Source organism: Puntigrus tetrazona, chromosome 9 (assembly GCF_018831695.1).
Source record: "Puntigrus tetrazona isolate hp1 chromosome 9, ASM1883169v1, whole genome shotgun sequence".
In the NCBI taxonomy this organism is placed as follows: domain Eukaryota; kingdom Metazoa; phylum Chordata; class Actinopteri; order Cypriniformes; family Cyprinidae; genus Puntigrus; species Puntigrus tetrazona.
Window position 1 is genome coordinate 15,215,343 of NC_056707.1, and position 26,441 is coordinate 15,241,783.

The 26,441-nt window shown below is 38.6% G+C and overlaps 1 protein-coding gene across 1 annotated transcript in view; it reads left to right on the top strand.

Moving 5' to 3' along the window:
- clybl (citrate lyase beta like) overlaps window positions 1–26,441 on the top strand; it is a 53,997-nt gene that overhangs the window by 19,180 nt on the left and 8,376 nt on the right. The window contains exons 2-3 of the mRNA XM_043249687.1: window positions 9,187–9,397; window positions 21,452–21,640. Coding sequence (XP_043105622.1) covers window positions 9,187–9,397; window positions 21,452–21,640 — 400 coding nt within the window. The remainder of the gene's footprint in view (window positions 1–9,186; window positions 9,398–21,451; window positions 21,641–26,441) is intronic.

A 26,441-nucleotide genomic window follows, 5' to 3' on the forward strand; every position in this document is an offset into this window, starting at 1 on the left:
AAATAAATAAAACCTATTGCTCGTCAAGCGTGCTGCAGTGGCAAAAGGTTTCTACTCCCAGATGCAGTCTCCATCTGTGCCTCGACCACCCCGTTCTGTCACGTTACCTCTTAAATAATTTCACTGGGGCAGTACTTTTATTATCACAATGTTTTCTCTTTCTCTCTTTGTCTCTCTCTCTCTCTCTCTCTCTCTTTTTTCTCTCTCTCCGTCTCTCTCTCCTTGTTCTTTTCCTCTCCACTTAAGTTGTGTCCCACTGTGAGGACATTTTATCTTAACATTGGATGCCCCTGATCACATCGGTTTGGAACTATAGGCGAGTGGATGTGGACTAATTAATAAAGTGTTGGATAATGATTGGTGAACATGGCGAGGGGCTTCTCTCACCGCTGTAGCTGATGAAAAGCATGAGGTTTATTAGCGCTTGGAGAAGAGACTGACCCGCTCAACTTCTCTCTCCCTCTTTTTACTCTCTGAAAACGCCCTGTCTGCCCTCTCAGTTGAGGGTTGAACTGAAGGGATGGTACACGCACCCACACACACGAGAATCCAGCGCCTCCACTGTGATTTAGAGTGCCTCAGATAATGAAGCCATATAAGCCTGTTATTTGCTGTTTTACAGCTTGTTTTATGAAGGTGAGCTGACAAGCACCGTCCATAATGGTTCCTGTCAGTTAAACTGACAGCATTACCAAGAGAAAAGAGCCCAAAGAAATTCAGTGCTCCAGAGAATAGCCGGCCTCTTTATGTGGGCTGCTCTCCTTTGATGGCCATCAGGCTGCAGGCTATCATTTTACATTTTACGCCGACTGCTATTGTCAGGAGACCATTATTGCTGCTGAACTCTGGTTAAATTCACACCTTGCCACTAATCAATTACAGCGTTGATCCATTAATCAGCTAAAGTGAAAGGAAAAGAAAGAGTCGTGGGTTAAAAGTAGGCTTCTCTTGGTTTGCGCGGGGCAGTACGTGCCTCCATTGCCAGGACCTTTTGACTGGAAATGTGCAAGTTGGGATGTTGTCTGTCATCGAGAGCCGGTGGGAAATGGTAGCTCTTATTAGGATTTTTCCTCTTTTTTGTTTTTTTTTTACATTTATTTTCTAATTACTGATGCTTGCTAAGGCAAGGCTTATGATTAGGTTGGTAGTTTTTAAGCAAAACTCTAATCACAAAAATCAAAGAGCTTGTTGCTGTACTTTTCTCAATGATTAGATGATAAAACTGGCAGGAAAACATCGCTTGGACTTTTCTGGTTTGGGCCTCTGTTTTTGTATTAATTGACCAGGACATTGTGACATGTTTCAAAATATCTTTTTATGAAAGTGGTGCAGATATTTGACTGGCATGAGGGTGAGTAAATGATGACAGAATGTTGATTTTTAGGTTAATCATCACTCTGTGTTTCTTAGCAAGTTTCAAATAAAGTAGATTTATTTGCATATCACAAGTTCTAAGGACAGGCACGTGCAGAACGTTTCAAACCATGCTATGCATATCTCAAAATTTGTTCTTTGTGTATGCATATCAGCGTTAATCTTTCAGGCTGGGGCTGTGCTTTAGAGCATGCAAATGACCCGGTGCGAAGGGGAGGCGGCCATCGTTTGGAGAGATTTTATAAAAACATGTCAAACAAATCACTCCCCCCTCTCCTCCTCGCCGGCTTGTGTTCAGATGCTCTCAGTCTTGGAGGTGACACGATTTAACTGTAAATGAAGCCCTGCCACCCATTAAAATGGACAACGCACGCTGGTTCTGGTAAAAGAATCTTTTCTGTTCCAACAAAGTGTCGGGAATAAGCAGGGGAAATGTTAGTGGAGGGCATGATAATTATAGATGAGACTTATTTATTTATGTGTGGAGTCACGAGGGCCTTTTTATCAGGACGAGATGAAGGCGATCAGCTCTTTAAGAGTCATCCACATGTTGAATAGGCGAGTGGGTGGGGATGAATGTTTCTCCGGGGGTTAAAAGCTAATTGTGTTGATGCACAAAGAGGCACTTCAAAAGTCCTGGAAAAGAACAGAGTGGAGCGTCAGGAATAGTGGCGCTGTGGCAGAGCTCACACTGTGGGAATGCATCAGAGATTGAGCTTCACCCTTTAAAGTGACTAGAGAGACAGGAGCGACTTCCTTCCTCTTATTCTGTCGCTTTCTTCCTGAATATTCCTGTCTTTCCCTAAATAAAACAAGCCCCCTATCTTTTTGCATCTCCTCCTGTCAGATTCTCTGACTGTTGCTGTTTTCTTCACTTTTCTGGCTATACTTTGCTGTCAGTCTGGCGTTGTTTCTATCGCTCGTCCTTTTCCCCTCTGGGACAATCTGGCCCCTCAGCCGTCCAGCAGTTCCTTGTGGGTTTTTTTGTGAAGTGGGGAGGGAAGCACTTCTTGTGTAGATTTTTCGGGTTCTTCAGTGTGTCACTTGGCCGTGAGTGCCATTGTCTAAGGCTCCTTTTCTCCATGCCCCTCTGCCGCAACGAGTTGTGTCTTTCCCTCATGATCAGCACTTTTGTTGCCTTTGTTTCTGGCTGTACCTCAGAAGTCCATCTCCCCTTTTATGTCCCTCCCATTCAAGCCGAAGGGAACAGTTGTGCTCTGTTGTGGAGATGTTCCACTGGATTTTCACCAGTGGGGTTTCCTTTCAAACCCTTCAAAGTGCTACAATGGAGCTCCAAAGGCCTGAATGGCTATTGCCGAGTGCACACTCTTAGTAGGATCCCTTATTTTGTTTTCCCGGAGTCAATAAAAATGCTAAGTTAAAAGCTAACCCCGTTGCCCTCCCCACACCCATCGCTTGCTCCCTCCTTTTGATGGACCCTTCTCAATTATTTCTAAAGAAAAATTAATGGGAAAATTTGCAGTGTCGTTCCTGCTGTGGATAACAATCGAACTGAACGGTTGGTTTCTCGCATTGGCACGAATTGAAACTTTCGCTTTTATGACGGCTATTAGCGCACACATCTGCAGAAGTTCTTTCGGGGCCCGGTAACTTTCGACAACAGGTCACCGTTATTATTTTGCTTTGGTGTGATGAATTGGATATAGACGTTCCTCGTGTTGAAGGCAGGCAGTCATGAGTCTTTGGTTCGGGAAACAAAAACGCTCTGATGCTTGACAGCTGAGCCGTCTGTAGTCTGAGCCTTTGTGTGAAGAAGAATTAGAGCTTAGAGTTTGCGGTTTGTCAGCCATTGTGTGTGTGCAGCTTTGCGAAAGAGAGAGGGAGCGAGCAACCCTTTTCCACAAGGATTACAGGTAGATGCGTAGGCCAGTGCACATAACTGCTATGACTTCACCCTCATTGTGCAGATTAGGGCGTAAAATCCACTCTAATGAGACAGCGGCAAGGGGAACGATGAAGAAGCAGAGAACATGCAACTTCTGGGATACTGTTGCCAAGGTCACCAGCCACCAGCTGATCCTGTTACGAAAGGATCAGATGTGTCTGTCAACCCAGAGAGGGATTGGAACGGAAGGGAAGGAGGGAGGTAAGGTGGCAAAAGAGAGGAAAGTTTCAGTTTGCCTCTCTGACTATCATCAGTGCCCCACAGTTAATTTGGCCACATATTTTTGCACCGGCACCTTGTGTCTTCTGACTGGAAAACAAGGCTGATCCCATGCTGAGAAGCAGCTTTTATTGGGATTGTTTTAGCCTGGTGCCAGGAGGAGGTGGGAGGGCAAGACAAGGCCTGGAAATGGGATAAATATTGATGACTCCTTGACCGTTTATTTCTCCACCGTCTTCCGAACTTATTTCATGTTTATGCATCACGGCATTGATTTGTTTTTGTTGTTTGTTTTTTTTTTTTTTTTTAACCTTCTGTTTCATCCGCTCCCTCCCACCCCATTCCTAAATTTAATTTAAAAGCCCAAACACGACAGTTCCTGGAAATTATTTGCATATTAAAAAGATGCTGATTATCGCAGAGTAGAAACACAAATCTTTAATTTTGTGCATTTTAGACACAGCTACTGCTGTTGCTGCCAGACGCTGGAAATAATTGTGAAATCTGCATATTGAAAGAGCTACGGTTGACAGTGCTTATATGTGATGGGGAAGGGGGGTTAAATTGGACAACATATTTATCCATGGTGCCGTGTCCAGGGCTGTTTATGAATACATGAAACACAGGAGTTCAAAGGCTGAAATTTGATGCTGTAGGAAATGGACAAAACAGAAGAGAAATCTTTGTTTATTTTGTCTGAAAATGACTGTTATGTTTTTTACAGCGTTGTCTAAAAGGCTGTTTTATTTTTGTTGCCATCATTTGATTTCACAGCCCCTTTAAAGTGGGGTTTTAAAGAAGATTTGGCCTATTGGTTGTTTTGTCAGCGCAAGTTAAGATGAAATGTTGGTCTTTTTGTTTTATCATAAAATGCAGATGCAAGTTGCATCATAGGACTGGTGCACTTATTATTTAAAATGTCACGAACATGTTTTTAGCCAGAGCGAACACAGTGGGCGGTTAAACGAGTGCATTCTTAGTTTGTGTGGCTAGCTTACAGTATCATTATGAAAAATATAATAGCTACTAATGTCAGTGTTAAAGTCACGCAGTAAATCTTCCCATCATGTCTCCTGGTAAGCTGGCATTTTGAAAGTGATGGTATACGACCCCATACGTTCTCAGACCCCCTACTTGGGGGTCTAATCTCAAGTCCAGAATAGGGAAAAGAAACATCTGAGATTAAATAAGAACATCTGAGAAATGCTAATGATCAACATTTCAACACTGCAGTTTGGTAGGACAGTAATGGAGCCACAGCTGAGCAGAATCAATGTCCAACGAAACCACCAGAGGTTTTTGTGTTCTCTCTTGGTCCTCTTATATAGGGAAGCCAGACTTACATTTAATGAGGACCAGGCCTGTCTAGAAGCATATAAAAGCAGCAAAGAGCAGAAAACCTCAGAACTCTCACCAGTAAATCCACTAACTGCTAAGCTAACCACCCTGTTATCTTAGACTTTCAAGTCCAGAAAAGTGAGGACTGCAGAAATGTTGTCTACATCAGGGATTGCTGAACTTATAAAATGTATATCATAGTTTAATGACAGGGAAAAATGCTGGACAGATGTAACAATAAAACGGTCCAGATTGCGTATCTCGGAAGCTCTGTACGGATCTGGCTGGGAAGGCCGGCCCTCTCCAAATGGTTCCAGAGCTGCCGTAGTGCCGTAATAACATTTATTGCTTCTTGTTTTTATTGCCCATGGTCTGTGTTGCTTTTTATGTGAATTATTGTACACTTAATATTGGCCACTTGAGTTACTCTTGCACGTATTAATTTCAGGGTTTTCTTAGCTAAGCGCAGATCCAAATGAGAAGTGGGCAAATCATGTAATCAAATAAATCACTGGGAGATAAGCTCATTTTCCTGCAGTGACTTTCGTGAATGAATTAGTATGTTGAAAGTTGGTATAAAAATCTCATTAGCCATTGTTAAACAGGATTCCGGTTGGTTTATAATGTGAGAGTGGTATGCCACAAAATTTTATGACTTTCATTGCTAAGTAAGCCAACATTGCAACTGCTGCATAAGCTAATACTAATTACAAATGCAGTGTTTGCATTGCTATTATATAGCATCAGTACACTGGATTGTACTGAGGAAAAACCTTTAGTTTTCATTTTATTTTCATTTTAGACAAGATGTAATTTCTTTGTGTGATGTGTTTCAGAGTGTCTGTGTGAATACGAACCTCATTCGATTAATGCATTTATTTTATAATTTTTTTTTCTTTAGTTGGTCTCTGTCAATCAGTTCCTCCACCTGAGAATTAAATTCCCAAGTCAGAATGAATTATAATACTCTGTGCTGAATAAAGACCCCTTAAAATGAAATGAATTTGAAATGTGCTAAGTGGACTTCGAAACCACTGACCTAACCAATTTAAATAGGGCTTTCTATGTCTGTTGTTACCTAATTTATGATAAAAACCCATTTCTTCACTTTTGTATTTGTACCATGATTATATATTTAAAAAGAGAAAATGAACATGGGAAGTCATCTCTAAAACCCAAAACAAGAAATGTAGATTTTTTGCGCTTTTATATATTTTTATATATTTTTTAAACCACAAATCACAGAGCAAAATTGTCTAGAAATTCATCTATTTTTTTCTAATTAAAATCCATAAAAAAATGATGCATTTTACTCATTTGTGTTATTCCAAACCTGTGTTACATACGTTCTTATGCTAAACCAAAACCATTTAATTTCATAGTATAGATTAACAATACCACATTTTTAAAAAACATCTTTTGTGTTTCATTGAAGTCAGTCAGTCATACGGGTTTGTAATACATTACATGTACTTATTATTATCATTATTATTATTATTATTACTATTATTATTATTATTACTATAATTACTTTATAATTAATTATAATTAAGTAGCCCTAAGCCAAACCCTACTTCTATCCATAACCATATGAGTACATGTAATTAATTAATATTACTCAGTACTTAAGGTTGTACTGTAACAAGGACATGTTAAAATAAAGCGTGACCAACTTTTTATTTTTTCCTCTAACATCGATAAGAGGAATGAGACCATGAGATACACACTTGTTCTTCAGTCATGATCATCTATTTGGGTGTGTATTGTCATGCAGCTCGTATGAAATCTTTTATTAGAAGCCTGATGGTTATGCATGTGTTAATATGACCATGACACGGACGTGTGCATGTCTACAGCCCATGAACACACAGCCAGCGTCCTCCCCTGCTGCACACACATCATCACGCTTTCTCGTGTGAGAGGCCAGCCACTTGCTTTTCAAAACGCCACCCTCAGAGCACACCAAAAAAACCTTTCCTGAATTTAGCGACTTGTCTTTCCCTCCTCTATCTCCTTCAAACATAAAAGAGAGAGTAACAACTAAACAAAGCAAACTCCTCTCTTTCCCCGTGGCAGCTAGGTTGCAGCAAAGTGAAACCCCTACTGTGTTTAAAAAAGCATAGAGGGAAAGCAGCGCTGAATGGCGTTTCTCTATTAGACCCCTTGTACCTCCGTCAAGCGATCTGCTCCCGCTCTTTCTTTCTCTGATAAAGATCCATCAAGGAAACCCCTCTCTTCCCCCATGGAGGTTTTTAATTTTTTTTCCCTGCTCCTTTATGAAATCTATTCTTTAATTACGAGTGCCATCATTTTGTAAGCCTCCTACTTACAAGATAATTTATTTCTTTTTCAAGTGCTCACTTAAAATGGCTTTTTAACATTTTCACCCTGCAGCAGTATGCATTGAATGTAGAAGATTTAATTTGGATCCTCCCTCCCCCTTTTGCCGTACCCATTTCTTCGCCAACCCCCTGCACACGTACATGCGTAATGCCCTCAGCCTCCTCTGCGATTGTTCTATCCAATTTCGCTGTTTGTATTCTTTATTGCCAATCCGGGCACTGTAAGGTTTGGGGGTCTTGAGTAATAGCAAGTTCCTCCCCTCTCTCTCTGTCTGCATTGAGTGTGGTTTTGCATATCTCCTCCTCCTCCTTCCCCTTGTTGAGCTAGTGCCACTGACCAAATCCGAACTCTATAGTATTGTGGATCCCTGCCGAGACTCTGTGTACTTGGGCCCGCAAAGTGCTCGCAGCCATAACTACCTGAATTGCTTTTAATTGCCTGGTATAGCTGCATCATCTCAGTCGAGAATATGCTTGCTTGGTTCTTGAGGGCAATTGTAAGCGTGAAGGATTGGATTAAGTGGCTATTGAAGTGACTTTAGCTTCTTTTGACAACAAAGAGCAAAAGAGAATACTTCACCCCTTCACTCCCCCCTTTAAGCACTGTGCTACCCCCTTCTTTTTGTCGGGGCGGAAAGGAATACAGTCAACTAATACGGTCCCTTCATGTGCAATCGCAAGGAACCGACAGGCGAAGACTGTTCCCGGCTGTAATTAGTTGTATGTGATACCAATTATTTGGCGCATTTATTAACTCTAATTGTTTGAACACCCTGACATACCGAAAAAAACAATTAAAACGTGTCTGAGCCATAACAGTGCTTATTAGTGTGTGATAAAATGCGGAAATTAAGGCATAAACGCACACCTCTATTAGCCCTGACACAGGGGAACAGAAATCTGACAGCTTCTAGAACTCATTTGCCAGACAGATTTGTGGTCTTGTCTTAAGTTTGTTGTGTTGGGGTATGTAATCTCTCCAAAGTCTCTTTCACATCATACTGGCTTGGCCCTAAATAGATTTATTCAGCTGTGCTTGCTAAGCCATTGTGAATTAGCATTAGAGAAGAAGCGTTTGCTCTGATGTTGTCGGAGATAACAGCCTCAGGTCAGCAGTGCTTATCCATTAGAGGACTGAAAGGAAAACAAACCTTGTTTCTTCAGTTTGTAAAGATTTGGAAGGGAAATTGAAGTTCAGGCTAAGTACTTGAGATTAGCCAGAGGTTTGTTGCATGTGTGTAGGCATAAAGGCAGATCAGCAAGCAAATGAATGGCTACAACAGATCTCTAAAAACCAGCACTTCACAAGTATTTTGGTTTAGAACACATGATAAAACGTGTTTTTAGAAATCGTACTCTTTGTAATCACGTTGGTTTTGAAATGCAGTTTTCAAGAAAGATTTAGATTTGCTGACTCTAAACTGTCATTTGGTTTAAATATCAAGCAAAAAGTAATGACTGGCCTTACTACTGAAATACATGCAATGCTATTCATTACAAAAGTGTTGTTGTTTTGTTTTTTTTCTAATAAGGTAATATGTAACCTACTAAGTAGGTACTTACTAGGTAATCTGTATTATGGACAAAATAAAGTGTACCTTTTTTATCATGAGTTATTTATTCAATAATGTAATTGGGTTTGTGCATTATCACCAAATGATTTTAAAACTGAACTAATATTGCCTTATCATAAGACAAAAAAAAAATGGACTTATATTTTAAGATGCTTACTGACCTTGGCACATGGTCATGAGGGTCTGCAGGTGGCCTCTGAATTATATAATTTCCTGTTGTTGTTTTTTTTTAATACAGTTGCAACATGTAATTTTTTTTTTTTTACGAAATGCAACATCATACAAAAATATTTTTTTCCCCCAAGATTGTCTTTCTTTTAATTAGACTTTTTTGTGCATGTATGAATTGTATGTTTAATGTAAGTTAATGTGGGACTGAAAATGTCATTGACCTATATTATAATATTCATCATAAATGTTTCCATTTTCTCAGGGGGATAAGTCGCCTACTTTTATCGGCTGTTCCCTGTTGTCAGTCCAGCCAGCGTTCCCACCATACTCCTGGCACCTCTCTGAAGTACATACCACGCCGCGCCGTGCTGTATGTTCCCGGCAACGACGAAAGAAAACTGCGGAAACTGACTTCTCTGGATGTGGACTGCGCCGTTCTCGACTGTGAGGATGGAGTCGCCCTCAACAAGAAGGTACCGACCTCAGTCTTCACCCAACACCTGACTCTGTGAGACATAATCACAAAATCCTCATCATTTAAAGCTCTCTTTTAGCCAGGTGCTGATCCTTAATCACTCCAAAGAAAGCTACCTAAGCGCAATGCTTAAAACAAGCACATTTCCGTCCCATTATGTGCCAATAAAGGCAAAAATGCCCCCCTATCACATTCACTTGAAACAAGGTGCCCACTTCACACTGAGCAAACAGCAGGACTTCAGCAGATGCTGCAGGTTAAAAGCATTCTCGACCCGCCCACACAGCCAGCCAATTGGCCCTGTTTACCTCTCCATGAAATCGTGATTGGAGCAGGAGCTAAAAGGAGAACCGGTGGAAAGGAGTCAGCTAACAAAGGTTTTTAAGTCATGTTAATAAAGATGATTGATATGGCCAGAGGCTATTCCTGCTTGAGTGGGAAAAAGTTTGACAAGCAGCCTAAACGCTGACCCCTGAAAAAAGGTGATGGGTCCCAATGTTTTCCAACACCCACTAATTTCTTTATCACAGCAGAGTGGGGGAAAAGGTTTTAAGAAAGTATCCACTAAAGCTGGACTAAAGCTAGCTTAATGCTTTCAGGCCTTTTGTGTCGTTTCAGAGCTTTAGTTACAACTTGATTCATCTTTGATGGCTTTTAAGTGTCAGAAATGTGCTCAAAGGATAAAAACATGATGGCATTGTTACCACGTAAGACCTCGGTATAATGACATATATAAATATTAATGTTATTCTTAAATTAGAAGTATAAAAAGATAAGATTGCTGAGCCAAAATTGTGTTCTTCTGTCGTGTTCAGCCTGGATAGGATTATTTTGTGGAAGAATATTAATGCTAGGTGATCTGAGAGGGGAGAAAATGGCATTAGAGAAGGGTCTCAGGTCCCCTCTCTGAGCTGAGCGGGTTTCTTTTCGCTAGCTCATGTTCCTGTCAGAGCTGATAGAATTAACGCTCTCTGTAGTCTCCTAGATAAAAATGCTAATAACTCACTCTAGAAAAATAACAATGTACTCCGAGAAGAGCCTGAAAAATAATCCCATTCCTCCTTAGCTTTTTGATGGTATAAATCTGTCAAGACTACAAGCACTTTCAATCCTTCGTACAAGACGCAGTCAATTTTAAAGACCATATGTTAACTTTAAAGAGCCTGGCATGGTATGGTGAAAGCTGTGATCCATTATTTATTTGCTAGCTCGCAACTGCGTAATGTAAAAATGAGTTATTAACTCAATAATAAAACACACTTCGCTCCTCTGCACCCGCTCTTTCACTTCCCACACTCTCAGCTGTTTTCCCCATCCTGGCAATTGGAAATCCATGGGGGTTTCTGTATACCTATAGATAGATGTTTTATTTTTCGTGCTACTAAATGAAACTACTCCCGCAGCTCAGTTACTCTTTTATGGGCCGTTGAGGAAGACTGAAAAGGAACACATACTGTACATGCGCACAGGTTCTGAGGACTTTTTTTTTTTTTTTTTCATCGAGGCACTGATTTAACCAAGGTGTTCCTGTAATACTTCAGTGCTCAGGCGCATTCAGATTGTGTCATTATTCAAAATATCTATTTTTTATAGTTGATCATTGGTAGAATCTTTGCTGTAAAATTCAAAATACTACATATTAGGGCCTTTTTTTTTAGAAAGGGCAAGGAGATGGAATAGGAAATAATAACTAGAGGGTTGGAAAAGCTAGATTCAAACTTGCTTGATATAAGCACCATAGATTATATTATGTTGTCAGATCTTATGCATTAGCCACTAGGCCACTGTTCCAACATCAAACCCTTTTAATTCTAAATTAATACAGTTAGAGCCTACAGGTTAAATAGTTAAAGGGATATTTCACCTAAAAGTTAACTCACCTTCATGTTGTCCTAGAATTACAAGGCTTTCTTTTTTAATTTATAAAATAAATATTGATGACTCTACTTAAAAACTTGATGTACGATGCCTTGTTAAAGGGTATAATGCGTTATAATATTCATAATGTGCATTGTAATACATCATATTTGGAATGATCTGAAGTTAATGGTAACCTGTACCTTTAACTGGTGGAAGTATTGTTTGATCTGATTCATTTTGTGAAATTTTAACCTAAATTAAGTAATTATTTATTGAATACACATACTCTCTGTTTCAGAACCTGCATAAAATATTAATTCAATACAAACCTTTATTTGGATGTATTTTAACTATACAACTATTTGTGTTATATATATTATTTGCTTTTTAGAGTATTGTGCTGTTAGCTTAGCAACATGCTAACCTCAGACTCTACTGAAATCTATTGTCAGAGTCTTCCATGCAGAGCGTTACTTGTGCTCCACAAAGAGTTGCTGCCTATGTAGAGCATTCTGAATTAATCCCTTGTGAGTTTATTCTAGATTTTAGGACATATTGAAGTCATTTAATTCTTTTTCATATTGTTATTGTTGTCTTTGAATAAAAATCACTTAATTGTGATAAACTTGTGACCCTGGATCACTACGTCTTATGTTGCACATGTATATTTTTAGCCAAAAATACATTGTTTGTTTTCTTTTATGCCAAAAAGCATTAGATATTAAGTTCATGTTCCATTAAGGTTTCATGCCGTAAATATATAAAAGCTTAATTTGGACAATTTTAAAGGTGATTTTGTCAATATTTAAATAAAATTTTTGCACCCAAGATGCCAGATTTTGAAGTAGTTGTATTTTAGCCAAATATTGTATCTAACAAATGTTTTGGTTTTGGTTTTGTGGTCCAACATCACAAATGAGGGAACTGAATGATGAATGAGAATTGTTCTTTGTTTTTAAATTGATGATGAACTTTGTCTGTGTGCCATAAGCATCATTGTTTTGCTTCCCCCTCACCACCCCCCATAGCAAACAGTGCCAGTCTTTCCCCTGTCCTGCCCGCTTGGTGCCATGTGACAGACGGTTCAGACTACTCGGTGACTGCCACTGCCACTCAGGACCCAGGCTTAACTCACACACTTAGTATTTAAAAATATCTCTCCTTACTGATAAGGAGGGGTAGGAAGTCATCCTTTTCTCTCCTCCAGCAGGGGCTGATGGCTACACCTGTCTTTTTTTTCGCTCCGGGGGCGAGTTTGTTTATTTGTGTGTTTTGTGGCAGAGATGCCCTATAGACTGCGGCTCAGTTTGGGGCATTCCACTCAACGGCTCCTTTCCCCCCTCTTTTTCCCTGCCCGCCTCCCCTTTCTCTCTGCGGCAGCCTCGCTCCGCACTGCCCCCCTCCCAGCTCCAATCCCTGGAAGTTTGGAACTAATGAACTGACTGCTGAGCTGCCGCCACGGAGCTTGGTCCCAAACTATACTGTACTTCACACTCGATTTATTCTCCAGATGGCAAGACTACGCAGCCCTGCCGGGAGGGGCCACCTCTTCCACTGAAGTGTGAAAGTGGACGGATGTTGTTTTCGGATCCTCTGTGATCAGCTCCGAGCTCCCTCAAACCACCCGGCACCGTATGTAGAGAATAAATCCCCCTGCTAACGGGCACACTTGAGCTGTGATGGCTGTCTATATATTTGTGTGTGTGTGTGTGTGTGTGTGTGTGTGTTTGTGCCCTTGTTGCTTTTGCTGAGGTGCAGTGTCACTGGCATTGGCACTTGTGTTATCTGATGCACTCACCTGCGGGTGGTGGCGGCTGATGCTTGGAATCATGACAGTTATCCCTGCTTTTTTTTTTTATACCTTTCTCTCCCTCTTGTCATTACTGTCTCTACACACCTACCCCCTTTTCTCCTTTAGTCAGCAGAGCTAGGGCAAAACATCTTGCTAAGCAACAGGTTTGCTGTTTCTGCCCAATCTGATGGAGATGTGTTTGCTTCTCAAAACTGATTTTGATCTCATGTTTTGGGGAAGTTGCTTTAAATAAGAGCTTGGTTGAGTCAAGGTACATTTAGAAAAAAAAATGCTACATTATAAGCTGCTACTGAAAAAGCAGTTATCAAATTTTTATTTCTGTTAAAAATTATAAATGTATAAGTTATTATATAATTGTATTATTTTGAATTCTTCAAAGAAATTGAATTTGACTCAAAACAATTATTTTGTTAATAATAATTTATTATTATTATATTATTATTATTATTATTAATAATATAATAATAATAATAATAATAATAATAATAATAATAATAATAATAATTTAGTTTTACTGATCACCAGAGCAGCATCTGGATGATTTCTAAAGGTTTCAGTGCTACACTGAAGACTAGATTAATGGCTGCTGAAAATTTAGCTTTGCCATCAAATGAATACATTACATTTAGAATGCATTCAAAAAGAAAATGTTAATTGAAATTACAATAATTTCACAATATAACAGTTTTTTTATCAAATAAATGCAGCATTGGTTCATATAAAAACCTTTCAAAAGCCTTAAGTCTTACCAACTTCAAACATTTAAACAATAGTGTAAATCAAGATCAGAGGAATGTTAATAACCCATATTAATTGACCGTATGTGATTTCTAAGAGCTCAAATGTTTTGACTGTGTCACAGCAGACAGTCATGTGTCTGTTTATGTTGTGTCACTTGGTCTTTTCTTTATCAGTCCTGGTGGTGGCAGTAGATGAAATGATTTGGGGGAAAGAAAAGTCTCAAGTGGCTTATATTTAACATATTTAATCAGCAGTTCGAATATCAGCTGTGACTTCCATTGCAGTGGTTCCCTGTGTTTCTGTAATGTTTTTCTCTAATATACATTCACAAGTACAGTGCGCATTTTCTGTTTGTCAGGACTGGCTTAATAATACACTATTGTAGTCTTGAATTTCAGTCTGAGCTCATTTGAAAGTGTAATACTTTGGCTTCCTGTCAACATTCCCAATTTACCATAATCTATGCGACCAACTGTTATCTGATATAGAAGCTTAAAATGCAATGCCGGCATTTTGAAGTAATCTAAGATTTCCTCCACACACTCTCACTTGGTCGGTTCAAAGAGGGACCGTTGCAATATTACAGATTTAGTGAGCGTTAGAGAAGTCCACACCTGAAATACTGCAAAATAGTAACATTTAGCCTTTGAGCTCATTTGAGCTGGGAGGTTGCTTAAGAAAGCTGTTCTGATGCTCATGGGTGCCGTTTGGTGTGATCAAATGTCAGCATTTACGAACATGGAAGAATTATTTTCTTCTATGGAGCACAAGAAGGCAGACTTTTAGCAAAATGTTCATGCCGTTTTTTTTTTTCACATATAGCAAGCTCCAAAATATGTGAGCATGCTTTGTGTGAGAAGAAGGCAGAAAATTTAGTAACTTAATTTTCCAGCTTTGAAAATGTGCGTACGGAAAAAACAGAAAAACCTCAGCGGTCCAGTGTTATTAGATGAAAAGGAATAGCTTGTACATTCTGCTAAACGTCTCTTTTTGTGTTCCGCGTAAAAAGGAACATCATGCAGATTTTGAACGACATGATGGTGACTAAATGATTACAGAATGCTTATTTTTGGATGAACTATTCCTTCAAGTAGAGAGGGCTCTCATCAAAGTGCAGCTGAGGAACGTTCCAGAGGAACACAGGGCGCTCTACTGCCAAAAGAAACAAACGGCGATCTGAGGCATTCACACAGAAAATGGATCCCCAGCATAAGTGAACTCTGATAGCCTGTGCGCTGCCAGAAACTGCCTGCCAGTCAACCCTGTGGCATGTGTGCATGTCATACATTTGTCATAGGAGCTGTGTGCACTGCGTAGCCATACTAGGGTAAAGTTTATTGAGGGGTCAGTGAAGTAGGGTGGTCCCGATTGCTTGGAACTGAATGAGAGAGATGATGATTGAGGAGGAGATTGAAAGATTTCTTCAACCATCACAGTTCTGACATCATCTTTGCTTTTTTATGTAAATTAAATATTATGACACGATAGATTGGCCATCTGTATGTGTTTTTGTAAGATCTGGTGTGTGAAATCCGAGACCTAGTCAGCACTTGCTTTTTTCTAGTTCACTTTAAAGAGGAAATTCTCCCATAAATTAGCATTTTCTCATCATTTACACACTCTTGTGTTGTTAGAAACTACTGTGTGACTAACTTTCAGTTGACATTAAAATATTTTTTTATAATGTTCGACGAATTTCAGAACGGTAAAATAAGCACTATAAAATACAGTTCATAAAAAAATCTCAAAAGTCATTGTCTTGAGGTCCCAGAAGTGAATAAGCGCAAACTCAAATGAGAAATGAGAACCACAGAGGGTAAACCCATGTAATTTTAATGTTCATGATGTCTAAAGACTAATGGCGCACATCAGTCGTCTGTGAATCCTGTGGGATGAACAAGAATAGGCCAGCATAAGCCACAATATCTCATTGTATCACTTATAATTTGCAGCTGTAACATAGAGATCTGTCTTCCCATTGTTACCGGGAAAAGGATGCGTGCCAAACATAGCTGCTGCATTATATGCAACCAGACACTTGAACGTGATGCATATAGCTAACATAAGTCATGAGATATGTGTAAAGTGTTTGCTGCGTGTTAGTGACATCTACTTGATCTGGGGGGATTTCTCTGTCTCACAGTATGAAGAATGTTTATGAGAGGTGTTAAAGACCGGTTGATTTGTAATGGCTTCTTTCAGGATGAATGGATACATGTGCTCTGAGCAGAATAATAATATATGATTAAAGATAGGCTGCATTATAAATTTGATTCAACAAGACCACAAATGAAAAAGACTATGCATCAATTTGATTTATGTAGGATCTGTTGCACAGCATCAAACACGGCCTTTTATAATGCAATAATAGATCGTTTAAGTCCTCTATCTAACACATTAATACATATTATCTCATTTTAATCTGAGATCTGCAAATCAGCTATTTACTTTGTAGCAGTAGCAAGAGTGTTTTTGTTGTTGTTGTTTTTGTTTAGTTTTTTTGCCTGACATTAATGCTAAATTGTATAAAACATAACTGACAAACTGTCCAGATGATTCAATTTTGAATCCTCTTTTTAATCATGATTCATTGTCTTATGACATTGTCTAGATTTACAGACACGCTGTAGTTAAATTCATTGTCAGTCATTTAAAAAGGTTATTATAATTTGTATTATTTTTAATTTTCTTTTTAATTTTAGTTCTTGTTTTATTTTAATTTCAGTTATTTAATACATCAGGTTAAACTAAATGAAAAGAAATAATATATTGGCAACTATCTAAAATATGTTTGTAGTTAGCTATAATAACTGATTCGTTGTGTCCAACAGCACACTGTTGTTTTAATTTTTATTTTTTTGCTATTATTCTATAATAATAATAATAACGTTCTCCTATGCTTCACATGGTACACTTGACATGGAAAGGTGACTTTATAACACTCTGGCAGCAGGTGTGAACAGCTCTAATGGCCAGAAAATTGAAAGTCAGTTATTTCCAACACTCCTTGTACCCCATGTACTCCATGTAATGCCACTTTTTTAAAGCCTAGCAAATAATCTGCTCCCTTGTAAGAAGAAACTGGGTTAAAAAAAAAACTACTTCATGTCTGAAATCTACAGAACATGGCCAGATAGATAAATAGACATGGCCAGATTTGGGTTAGTGTTTAAAACAATCCATACTGATACCACATTTTCTATGAATAAGAAAATGGTCCATGAGTGTTTTTCATGTTGTTATATTCTCACAGATGAGAATTAAGAATTTTTTACTAATTTCATTAACAAAAACAACCGGTCCAACCCTGTATATAGTGTTGATTGTTGTTGTTCATTAATTTAGTACATATAATTGTGTTGTTTATTTAATGTGTATTATGTGCACATTTAGATTATAGATTGTAGAGTATCTGCAAAACTTTGGCTGTGAAAGTTTCATTAAAAAATGCTAATTTTAAAAGAAAAATAAAATCAAAGTTTAGTTTGACCTCATTCGGTTGACTGCACAGAAATGAATTCACAGAAATTTGCTGGGGGAAAAATCTGTTTGGTACTTTGGTTCTTTTTGGAAACTGTCATATCTTGTCTACTGTTATTATCGCAACACAACTAAACACTACAATCATACAAAAAAGTTACAAAGATATTTACTTTGCAATGTTTAGTGTTTTCTGTTTGTCTTCGAATAAAACAATTCTCTCAAGAGTTGCTACCTATAAAACTTTGATACAGTACAAAACCCTGAGAAAAACTGAGCTCAGTCATTTCCCAAGAGGCACAGAGATCCGTCTGTTCCCACTCGCATCACAGGCTTAGATGTTTTTCCTTCAGCACTTCGGTAGCAGAAGAGACTCTGCATCACAAGGCTACACTGTTGGCACATTGTTAAGAATTATTTGTTTAGGTTGAAGTTTTCACTGGCACAGCTATCAGATGTGTAGCTTGTTTTCCTTAAAGCCAGGTTATGATGAAAGACATTTCAAGTACTTTGAGAACTGAAATAAATAGCGAACAGTAACAGTGGACGGCAGATGTTGAATGTGGCCCGAGGTCCCATCTGAATGCTCCATTACCGTAACCTCTCTATCATCTTAATTCCAGGAGTCCGATGCGGCCCGATGTATCACAAAACGCTGAGTTTTGAAGAAAAGCACATATTGTTCCTCTCTCATTATCGAATTACAGCCGTCTGTTTTGATTGGCAGAGCCGGTCAGTAAAATGCGAGCTGCCCGTGCAGCACTCAGAAGGAGTAACAGATCGTTCTTCAGCCTCACAGTGTGAGGAGAAGTGGTGGTTTTCGAGAGGCTGAGAGAATCTAGCGGTTAGCCTTGAGGGACAGGCTTCCCTCTCATGCGGAACCGGACAAATGCAGAATCAGATGCTGGATCTGTTAGTCATTCATCTGGAATAGAGCTCCAGATGCCCAGTGTGTCACCTGTCAGACCCTGTCCATGAGACATTGTTTGCTTAGATTACGCATCTAGGGAATCAAAGCCACCGTGCCTCATGTAGTTACAGCTCACTTTTTTAAAAAAAAATGTTATAAAATGTCACAGTCGGTGCAAGAAGCTGGGTCTAAAAAAAATATATAGTATGGTTAATTCAAACGTTAAATGGAAACATATTAAATTTAGGCACTGTCCTTCCCTCTTGCATTACGAATAATGCAAATGTATAAGAAATCATTATACATTTCAAATGTCATACAAACCACCCATTTTTCCTGTGCTTTGATTAGACACTGAATAATCCAAATGCGGATCCGTTTCTTGGCGTATCTCACAGTTGGAGTCCGCATTCTCTAAAAATGCGAAAGATCTGGCCTTTTTTTAAATGAGAAGTCAGCGTCTACAAAGTCTGTCCTTTTGTTTTGAGTGTTTTGCGGACGTGCTGTCATGATACTGTGTTGAGCTTTAATGATGGGCTTGATGGAAAGAATCAAAGATCCCTCAAACCTGCGATTCTCCTGGTCACTCTGTGGGATGCTGGGTGATTGGGGAAGGGTCTTTTGAAGCAACTAGTTGGACGGGTTTCCATTAATGTAAAACATTTCAGCTTTCAAAGTACTTTTATTCCTGCTCGGAATGGCTGGGTCCCCTCAGGAGCCTGAGATCTTCTCGAGAATGTTCTTTCTGTCAATTTACTGTGAGGGGAGATGAGTTAGTGAGCCCTTCCCACTGATAGAAATTCAAATGTTTTGCTGTCGGGAATATCAGTTCAAAGCAAAATGTAGTGATAAAAAGCAGAGAATCGTGTGGCATGAAGGTTTGATATAACATTACACAATACAGCCATTATTTTATTCTGATTGGTCCATTTCTAGCGTAGCTGTTGTCTTTTGACTTGATATAGGAGCTTTTTGATGTTGATTTGTGACTCAAAGCCTCATGTTTTGGTTCGCGAGTGAATGTGATATCGGCCATACAAAGCACATTGGTTCACCAGTGTTTAAGACACTGGATCAGTCTTGGATTATACTAGAGGACTCAAACTGGATCCACCATGGAACAGCTTTACGAATACTGAGTTATGGCTTCATAAACCTGTCAGCCCTCCTAATATTACCACTGTGATCTCCAAATATATTATAGGCTAAGGGTAAACATGACTTCCTTTTGAGGATCCCTTTGTGTTCAGTTTGCGATTCAGCAACTCTTACCATAAACTGTAAATTGAGGTCCACAGTGTTAGTTTAGACGTGAGTGTCTAGACTGTGTGTTGCTTTCAATCTGCTTTACTAGTGTATCTGTAACGCTTCGGATGTTAGATAGAAGATTTCACAGCTTTGGGCTTGTGTACACATTCAGTTTTGTTATAAAAATGCTTGACAACGTTGTTATTTTAGCTCTAGGTTGAGGGAATCTGAATCCAGACTGGTTGGTATTACCAGTTCAAAAGCAAGGTTTTATAGTCCAGACTCAACTTAAAAGAAGGTTAAAGAGATTTACCATCTTTGACTGATGCTTATTTTCATGATCAATACTGATGGCTATATTTAGGTGTCTGTTAGTGGACAGGCAGAATCTTTTTATGTTAGCTTTATATATATATATATATATATATATATATATATATATATATATGCTTTTTGACACCGTAATACCTGGATGTCTATCAAGCTCTTATAAATGATAAGATTATTAATGTAATTACTAATTACTGATTGCTATTATTGTTATTGTTGTTGTTGTTGATATTGTTGTTGATTTGTTATTATCAAAATAATATATTTATTAAAATAAAAAATAAAAATAAAATCTTAGGCCAGATCATAACATGCAATACATATTATCATATCACATTTTATCATATTTGATAAAATAATGATGATGAAGTTATAATACTAATAATAATAGTTACCTTATATAACCTTATATAATAAATGTAAATGGTATTTTATGTAAATATAAAATAGTAAGTATATTAATAAAATAAAAACGCTGAAGAACCTTAGGTCAGACCATGCAATACATTTTTATAAAGATATGATAATTTTTAATAATAACATATTTAATGTTACATTTATTCTTATTCTTATTCTTATTATTATTATTATTAATCAACTATTATTTATTTATTTATTCATTCATTCTTTACTGTTTGTTAATGTAAATGATGTAATTGATGTAAATGCCACGCATCTGGCCTGTTTATGGCCATTATGGTCTGGGCTAAGGTTCAACAGTTTTTGGGTAGAGGTGACGGTGGACGGTGTAAAGATGACCTAGGCCAAGCAGTTTCTCATTCAAGTTGAATTAACCCCTGAGCCTTGGCCCCCCTCCTCTTTTTCTCTTGGCCTTTCTCATCCCTCCTCTGATCTAACCTGACAACTCCTGAGCTACTGTTTCCTCCTCGTGCTTAACTGAGACCACATTTCCCTTCGGATGGAGTGCTGTGTTCAGACCAATGGAAAGCACTGCATTGAGCTGCATCTGGTTTGAATCTCCTGGCGTGTGCTGCTGTTGTCACAGTTAGGCCTTGAAACTTGGCTTTAACTTTAATTCTTCCTCCCTCCACTTCCTTTGGTCATGTGTCTGTGGTGTTTGTGTGGAAGACTTGTGTGCAAGGCTTTTCACTTTATGGCCTTTGGTGAATCCGCTGTAGTGAGGTTGATCCCTCTCGCTAGATGTTTCTCCTCACTGTAATCCCAGGCGCCAACCACCACTTCCCTTGTAAATTCACATAACGTCCGCTCGTCTAAACTGAAGCATTTTTATCTTTTTACAAGTGCACTAATGCCCAGTTCAAACGGATATATGTCCCACGTAGCATTTTTTTATTGTTTGTAGCTTTCCATACGTGGCATAATGTTTCCTTCCGTTTATCAAGTATACACAAATGATCATCCAGTAGCAGAATAACAAATAAAAAAACCTTACTTCTAACCTACTTTCATTGACTTTTTCCAATGCTTGATGCCCACAAGCCTGTGTTCGTGGTCAAACAGAGTCTGAATTGTGTAACATATCCATTCAGAGCTCTTTTGCAAGTGCATTATGTGTTTATTACATCACTGAATACTGCATAAACAGTTGGGTCAGTCTTTCATTTTGTGGTCGATGATGCATTGCGACATTTCCAGAAAGTACTTTTTGACACAATGGCGCATGAAATTTCTGTTTGCTTTTTTGACAGGATGCAGCTCGGAAAACCATCCCAAAGATGCTGGCTGAGCTGGATCTGGGGCGTACGGAGAAGTGTGTGCGGGTGAACTCGGTGTCCAGCGGCCTGGCTGAAGCTGACATGGAGGTTATTCTGCAGGCAGACGTGCTTCCCACAGCTCTCATGCTGCCAAAGGTGGAGGACACAGGAGAGGTGCAGTGGGTGAGTGAGCCTTTTAGCTTTTTAAATGAGTAGTTCACCTAAAGAAAAGAGCATTAGCCATTTAAAAAAGCGCCTTATGTCATTATTTACAATGGAATACGAAAGATGCTTTGAAAAATTCACTTTTCCATATGTAGAAGTTATACAGTAAGCAGCCGTGACAAAAACGTTTTTAAGGCAACATGATAGTAGTCCATTCAGCCCATAAGTCTTGCTTAGCTGTGATATTCATGACATGTCAATTTAGTCATTTTAATTTTCTAGGAAGTCCTTTTCTAGAAAGCACCAAATTCAATACACTGTGTACATTTTTTTTTATCAGAGAAATTAATACTTTAATTTACAACAATGCATTAAATTAAGTGTCAGTAAAGATAGTTATAATGTTGAAAAATCTAATGAATGCAGGTCAAAACCTGATATATATGTAAACCTGTTAACTGCAACACTTTCTCACATGTTACTTTTTTCAGAATATAAAGTCAGAATTGCATTTTAAACTTACAGTTGTGAGTTATAACGTCAGAATTGTGGGATATAAAACTGAGATAATTCTGAGAGCATATCAGTCTTTTTTGCCCTCAAAATTTTGTTTATTTTTTAAAATTGTGAGAAAAAAAGATACAGACATTATAAGTCAGAATATATAAAGAAGATATAAAGACATCATTTTGTCTTTGTAACTCGCAATTAAGAATTAAAATCTCACAATTTTGAGAAAAAAAATCAGAATTGGACAGGACTAATTTAACAGGGGCATATTAGAAAAATATGTTTCACAGACTTATTTTAATCCTGTCCGAATCTGCTAATACTTTATAACACTTATTAATTCATTGTGATACTATGCATTTTAAATTAGCTTATAATTATTTACGACAAGAAATGATGTATTACCACTCACATTATAAATAATTCTAATGCATTTTACCCTTTAATAACATTTTATAATGCTTTATACATAAAGGCTTTAAGTAAAGTGTTTCCAAACTTTCATAATAATCCTGTTTTTGCTGTATTTTGATCAAACAAATGCAGAGCATAAGAGACTTCTTTCAGCCTTGAACAGTACTGCTTTTCCCAATTTTTATCAGTACATTAGCAAATATTGAATTGTACATTGAGGACTCATATGTTTCCTTATGATTATGGTCAGATTATAGGTAATGTGACATTCGTGATAATTTTATCCCACAGATTGAAGTCTATGCCTTGTTTAATGTGAAAAATGAGAAACTAAAAATACCTCTTGTGTGCTCTTGCTTTTTCCATCATTTGTAAAGAACACAACACCCTCTGAACTCAAAGGGTAAGACGAAACCACAGGTCTTTTCAAAGCAATAATAACAATCTTTTCTATTAGTCTATACAGAGGACTTGATCCCTGTAGTCAGGCCCGGGGAGAAATCGGGCTGTATATCTTGGCATCGGCTCAAGAAAGCCATGACATTTTAAAGCTAGCTTCACAAGGCAGATGTCACAAAGTACTACTTTACCCTGAAAACACAGGGCCTCTTCAGCAGACCTATACTTGAGGTTTATTGAGGTTTGACATGGTTCAGATTTTAAAATCAAAATAGGTGGACACTTTAACCGCTGGCATAGACCTCATTATCAGATGCTTGGTCAGTCAGTGACATTACAGATGGTCTCAAAGCTGGCAGACTAAAAGCCACAAAATGCTTTTCTTCTGATCACCTCCATGTGTGTGTGTGCTGCAAGAGGTGTGGAGGATTCTTCTAGACGTCTGTTCGTCCATCAAAGCAAGGCTTCCTCTGCCAGGCGGCCCCAGGAGGCCCTTGGTGGCCCCCAGCATAGCCAATACACCAGCCCCCAAATCCCTCCAGCTCATTTCCCCCAACCAGCCAACCCAGCCCAAATCTGCAGTATTCAGCTACTCTGCATGACCACTGAAAAGACCTGAAAGAAGCCACAATGTCTTAACTAGGTAGATGAAGGGAGGGAGGGAAGCTGAGAGATGGAGGGGGCCCCTAGTCTGTTGCTCACAGTTAGTTTAGACTAGAAGCAGGAAGTTTTTAAATAGTGGTTTTAATTAGTGCTCATATATTTCCCGGGCCGCTCAATGTTTCTTCCCTTTTTAATTGCTGACAGGTGTTCATATTTTCTCTCTAATTCTTGTTCATTTCTCTTGAGCATACTCCATAAACAACATGGTATATGTGTAAAAAATTTAATAAAATAAATATATATATATATATATATATATATATATATATATATATATATATATATATATATATATATATATATATTTATTTATTTATTTATTTTATTTTTTTTTTTTTTTTATTGTATATAAATAGAAATGTATATATCATTTGAAATATATCTATTTATATATCTCAATATATCTCTCTGCCATATATATATATATATATATATATATATATATATATCTCACCCACAGATATAAATAAACCCATTTTCAGAGTAAAATTACCTACAACGTCAGCTATTCACTACCCCACTTAGCCACTCAAAAATCAATACAACCTCTACACATATGTCACGTTGGGTAATACAGTGTGTGTGAATGCATTAAAAAAGTGCACACATATGTGGTGGGGGTTAGAACATGCTCTCCACATGCTTTGCACACGGTCGAGCTCATAGCCTCAGCAGGATACGGGAGATTGTGAGCGGAGAGGAAGTCATGTAGCACTGACCTGACATGGGCCCACTGCTTTGAAAGTGGCGTGAGACAAACATGAAAAGAGAGGGTGTTTCTCTTTCTCTTTTTCTCCTTTTTGCTGTCTCCAACAGCTCTGATCATTGGACAGATCGGATATGTTGTGACACTTGGTTATACAGAATTCTTACCAAGACTAACCTTGGTCACGTAGCTTTTGCCGCAGTTACTGCAGTGTTTGTTTTTTTTGCCACGATATATTTGTAGTATCTTCTTGACGACTATCCACAAAAAGTACAAATCTGTTCATTATGCAGAAACAATGTAATTAAGTCATTTGCAGGTTATTTCTACTCGAAAGGAGTGTGGTTCTGTGCCACTATTGGTCTGTCTCTTTGCAGCTTGACATGGCAACATTGTCTTAACCAATGGCATGAGTTTAAGGCGGGACCACCTGTTTGGCCAACCAATGGCAGACAAACCTATTTCATCAAAACTAATTTTATTATCTTTGTAGTTACATTTGCTGTTATACAGTCACCTTTCGCCAATTTAACTTAGAGACTGTGGGTGCTAATAGTAACTATGGAAAATCTGAACATTAAGTCACGTGCAGGTTAAGGTAAATAGCAACATGCTAAATAAACTATATAAGGCAGCAGCATTTTGATGCTCAAGTTAGCATTTTGTTTTGTATTTACTAGCTAATCAAGTAGTGTTCTTACATGTCTTACTGGGATTTAAACGAAGCAGCATCAATACATAATGGAGCGTTTTGTAGTAAAAACTGAGCGTTGCTCTACAATCAATTTTTATCATAAAATAATCACCAGTCATCAAATGCTATTATGTAGCATTAAATATCTCTTTTTCCCTTGTGTGTTTGAGTCTGTGGTGAGCAGTCAGTGAGTGTCTAATCCAACACACAACACAAAGTCGTACCACTACAAGCCTGATTATCTCTCTCTCCTCCTTCTCTTCTTCTCGTCCTGGCGGCTCGCCCTAAATCCCTCTGTTGTTTATTTTCTTCCCCTTTTTCACGTAGATGAGCAGAGGAACCTCCAGACTGATTTGTTGCTAAAAGATGGACTTACTTGTTTCCTTTTGTGTGAAAATCTTCTACTCTCCCTTTCTATCCTCTCTCTGTGTGCTTGTTTGACTGACAAGGCTTATTGGACTATAACAGGCGTAACTCTTCCCCCCCTCCTCCTTTTGTCTGCAGACAATTCTCCCACAGATTCGGAGCTGTGCGCATTCTTTGGCCGCCACACTACTGAGTCCTGAAAGGAACCAGCTCGAGTCCCGTCCCTCCCCGTCCGCTCCTAATTCCCCCTTTCCTTCACCACCACACGGTGAAATGAGCACTTCAGCAGGCCGGAAACATTTAATCTGGCCCTCTTTTGAAGAGAATTAATTGAAACTTATCCACTTGCCGCCTTTTTCGCTCTAGCGGCTCCCTCGCTTCGAAATCCCTGCCTCGTTCCCATCCGGATCGTGGTGGATGGGGCCGCCGTGGCACTTGTGCTGTAAAGTGTGGGTATTTGTAAGAAGTCCATTGGGGCCCGGAAAAGCTTGTCACCTGAGAGTGGTATTAGCGTTTGCGCAAGTGTGGTTCGATGACGAGTTCCCCTCTGAGACTGTGTAAATATTGAAACTTCGGCGCAGCAAAAGCACACCTGTAATTTGTTGTCACTCGTCAACGTCCTAATGGTGCCTCTCTCTTCGTTTGATTGAGGGCTACATAAATGCTTAATTTCGCTGCTGAGTGGCTTTTTTTTTTTTTTTGTGCAAAATCCGGGGCCGTCAGAGAGGGCAGTGTGGCGTCTGATAAAAGAGACGGTGAGGAAATGGAAGGGCCGCCAAACAAGCCCTTCTCTCTCCCTCCCTTTTCTCCGTTCGAGGGGAATATTATGCTAAGCCGTTGGCGTTTTTATGTTGCCATAGCAGCATTACTCCTGCAGGGTTGTGACCTCAGATGATTACAGTACAAAGCTTATTGGGTCTTGAAAACCCCTTTGAAGATGAAAAGTCTTTGATGGTTTATATTTATGCAAATCTCTCAGATATGATTTATCCTACTGAGATTGAATAGGGAGATGATTAAAATTCCCCCATTAGAAAAAAATCCCTCAATGAAGGCATATTCTTTGA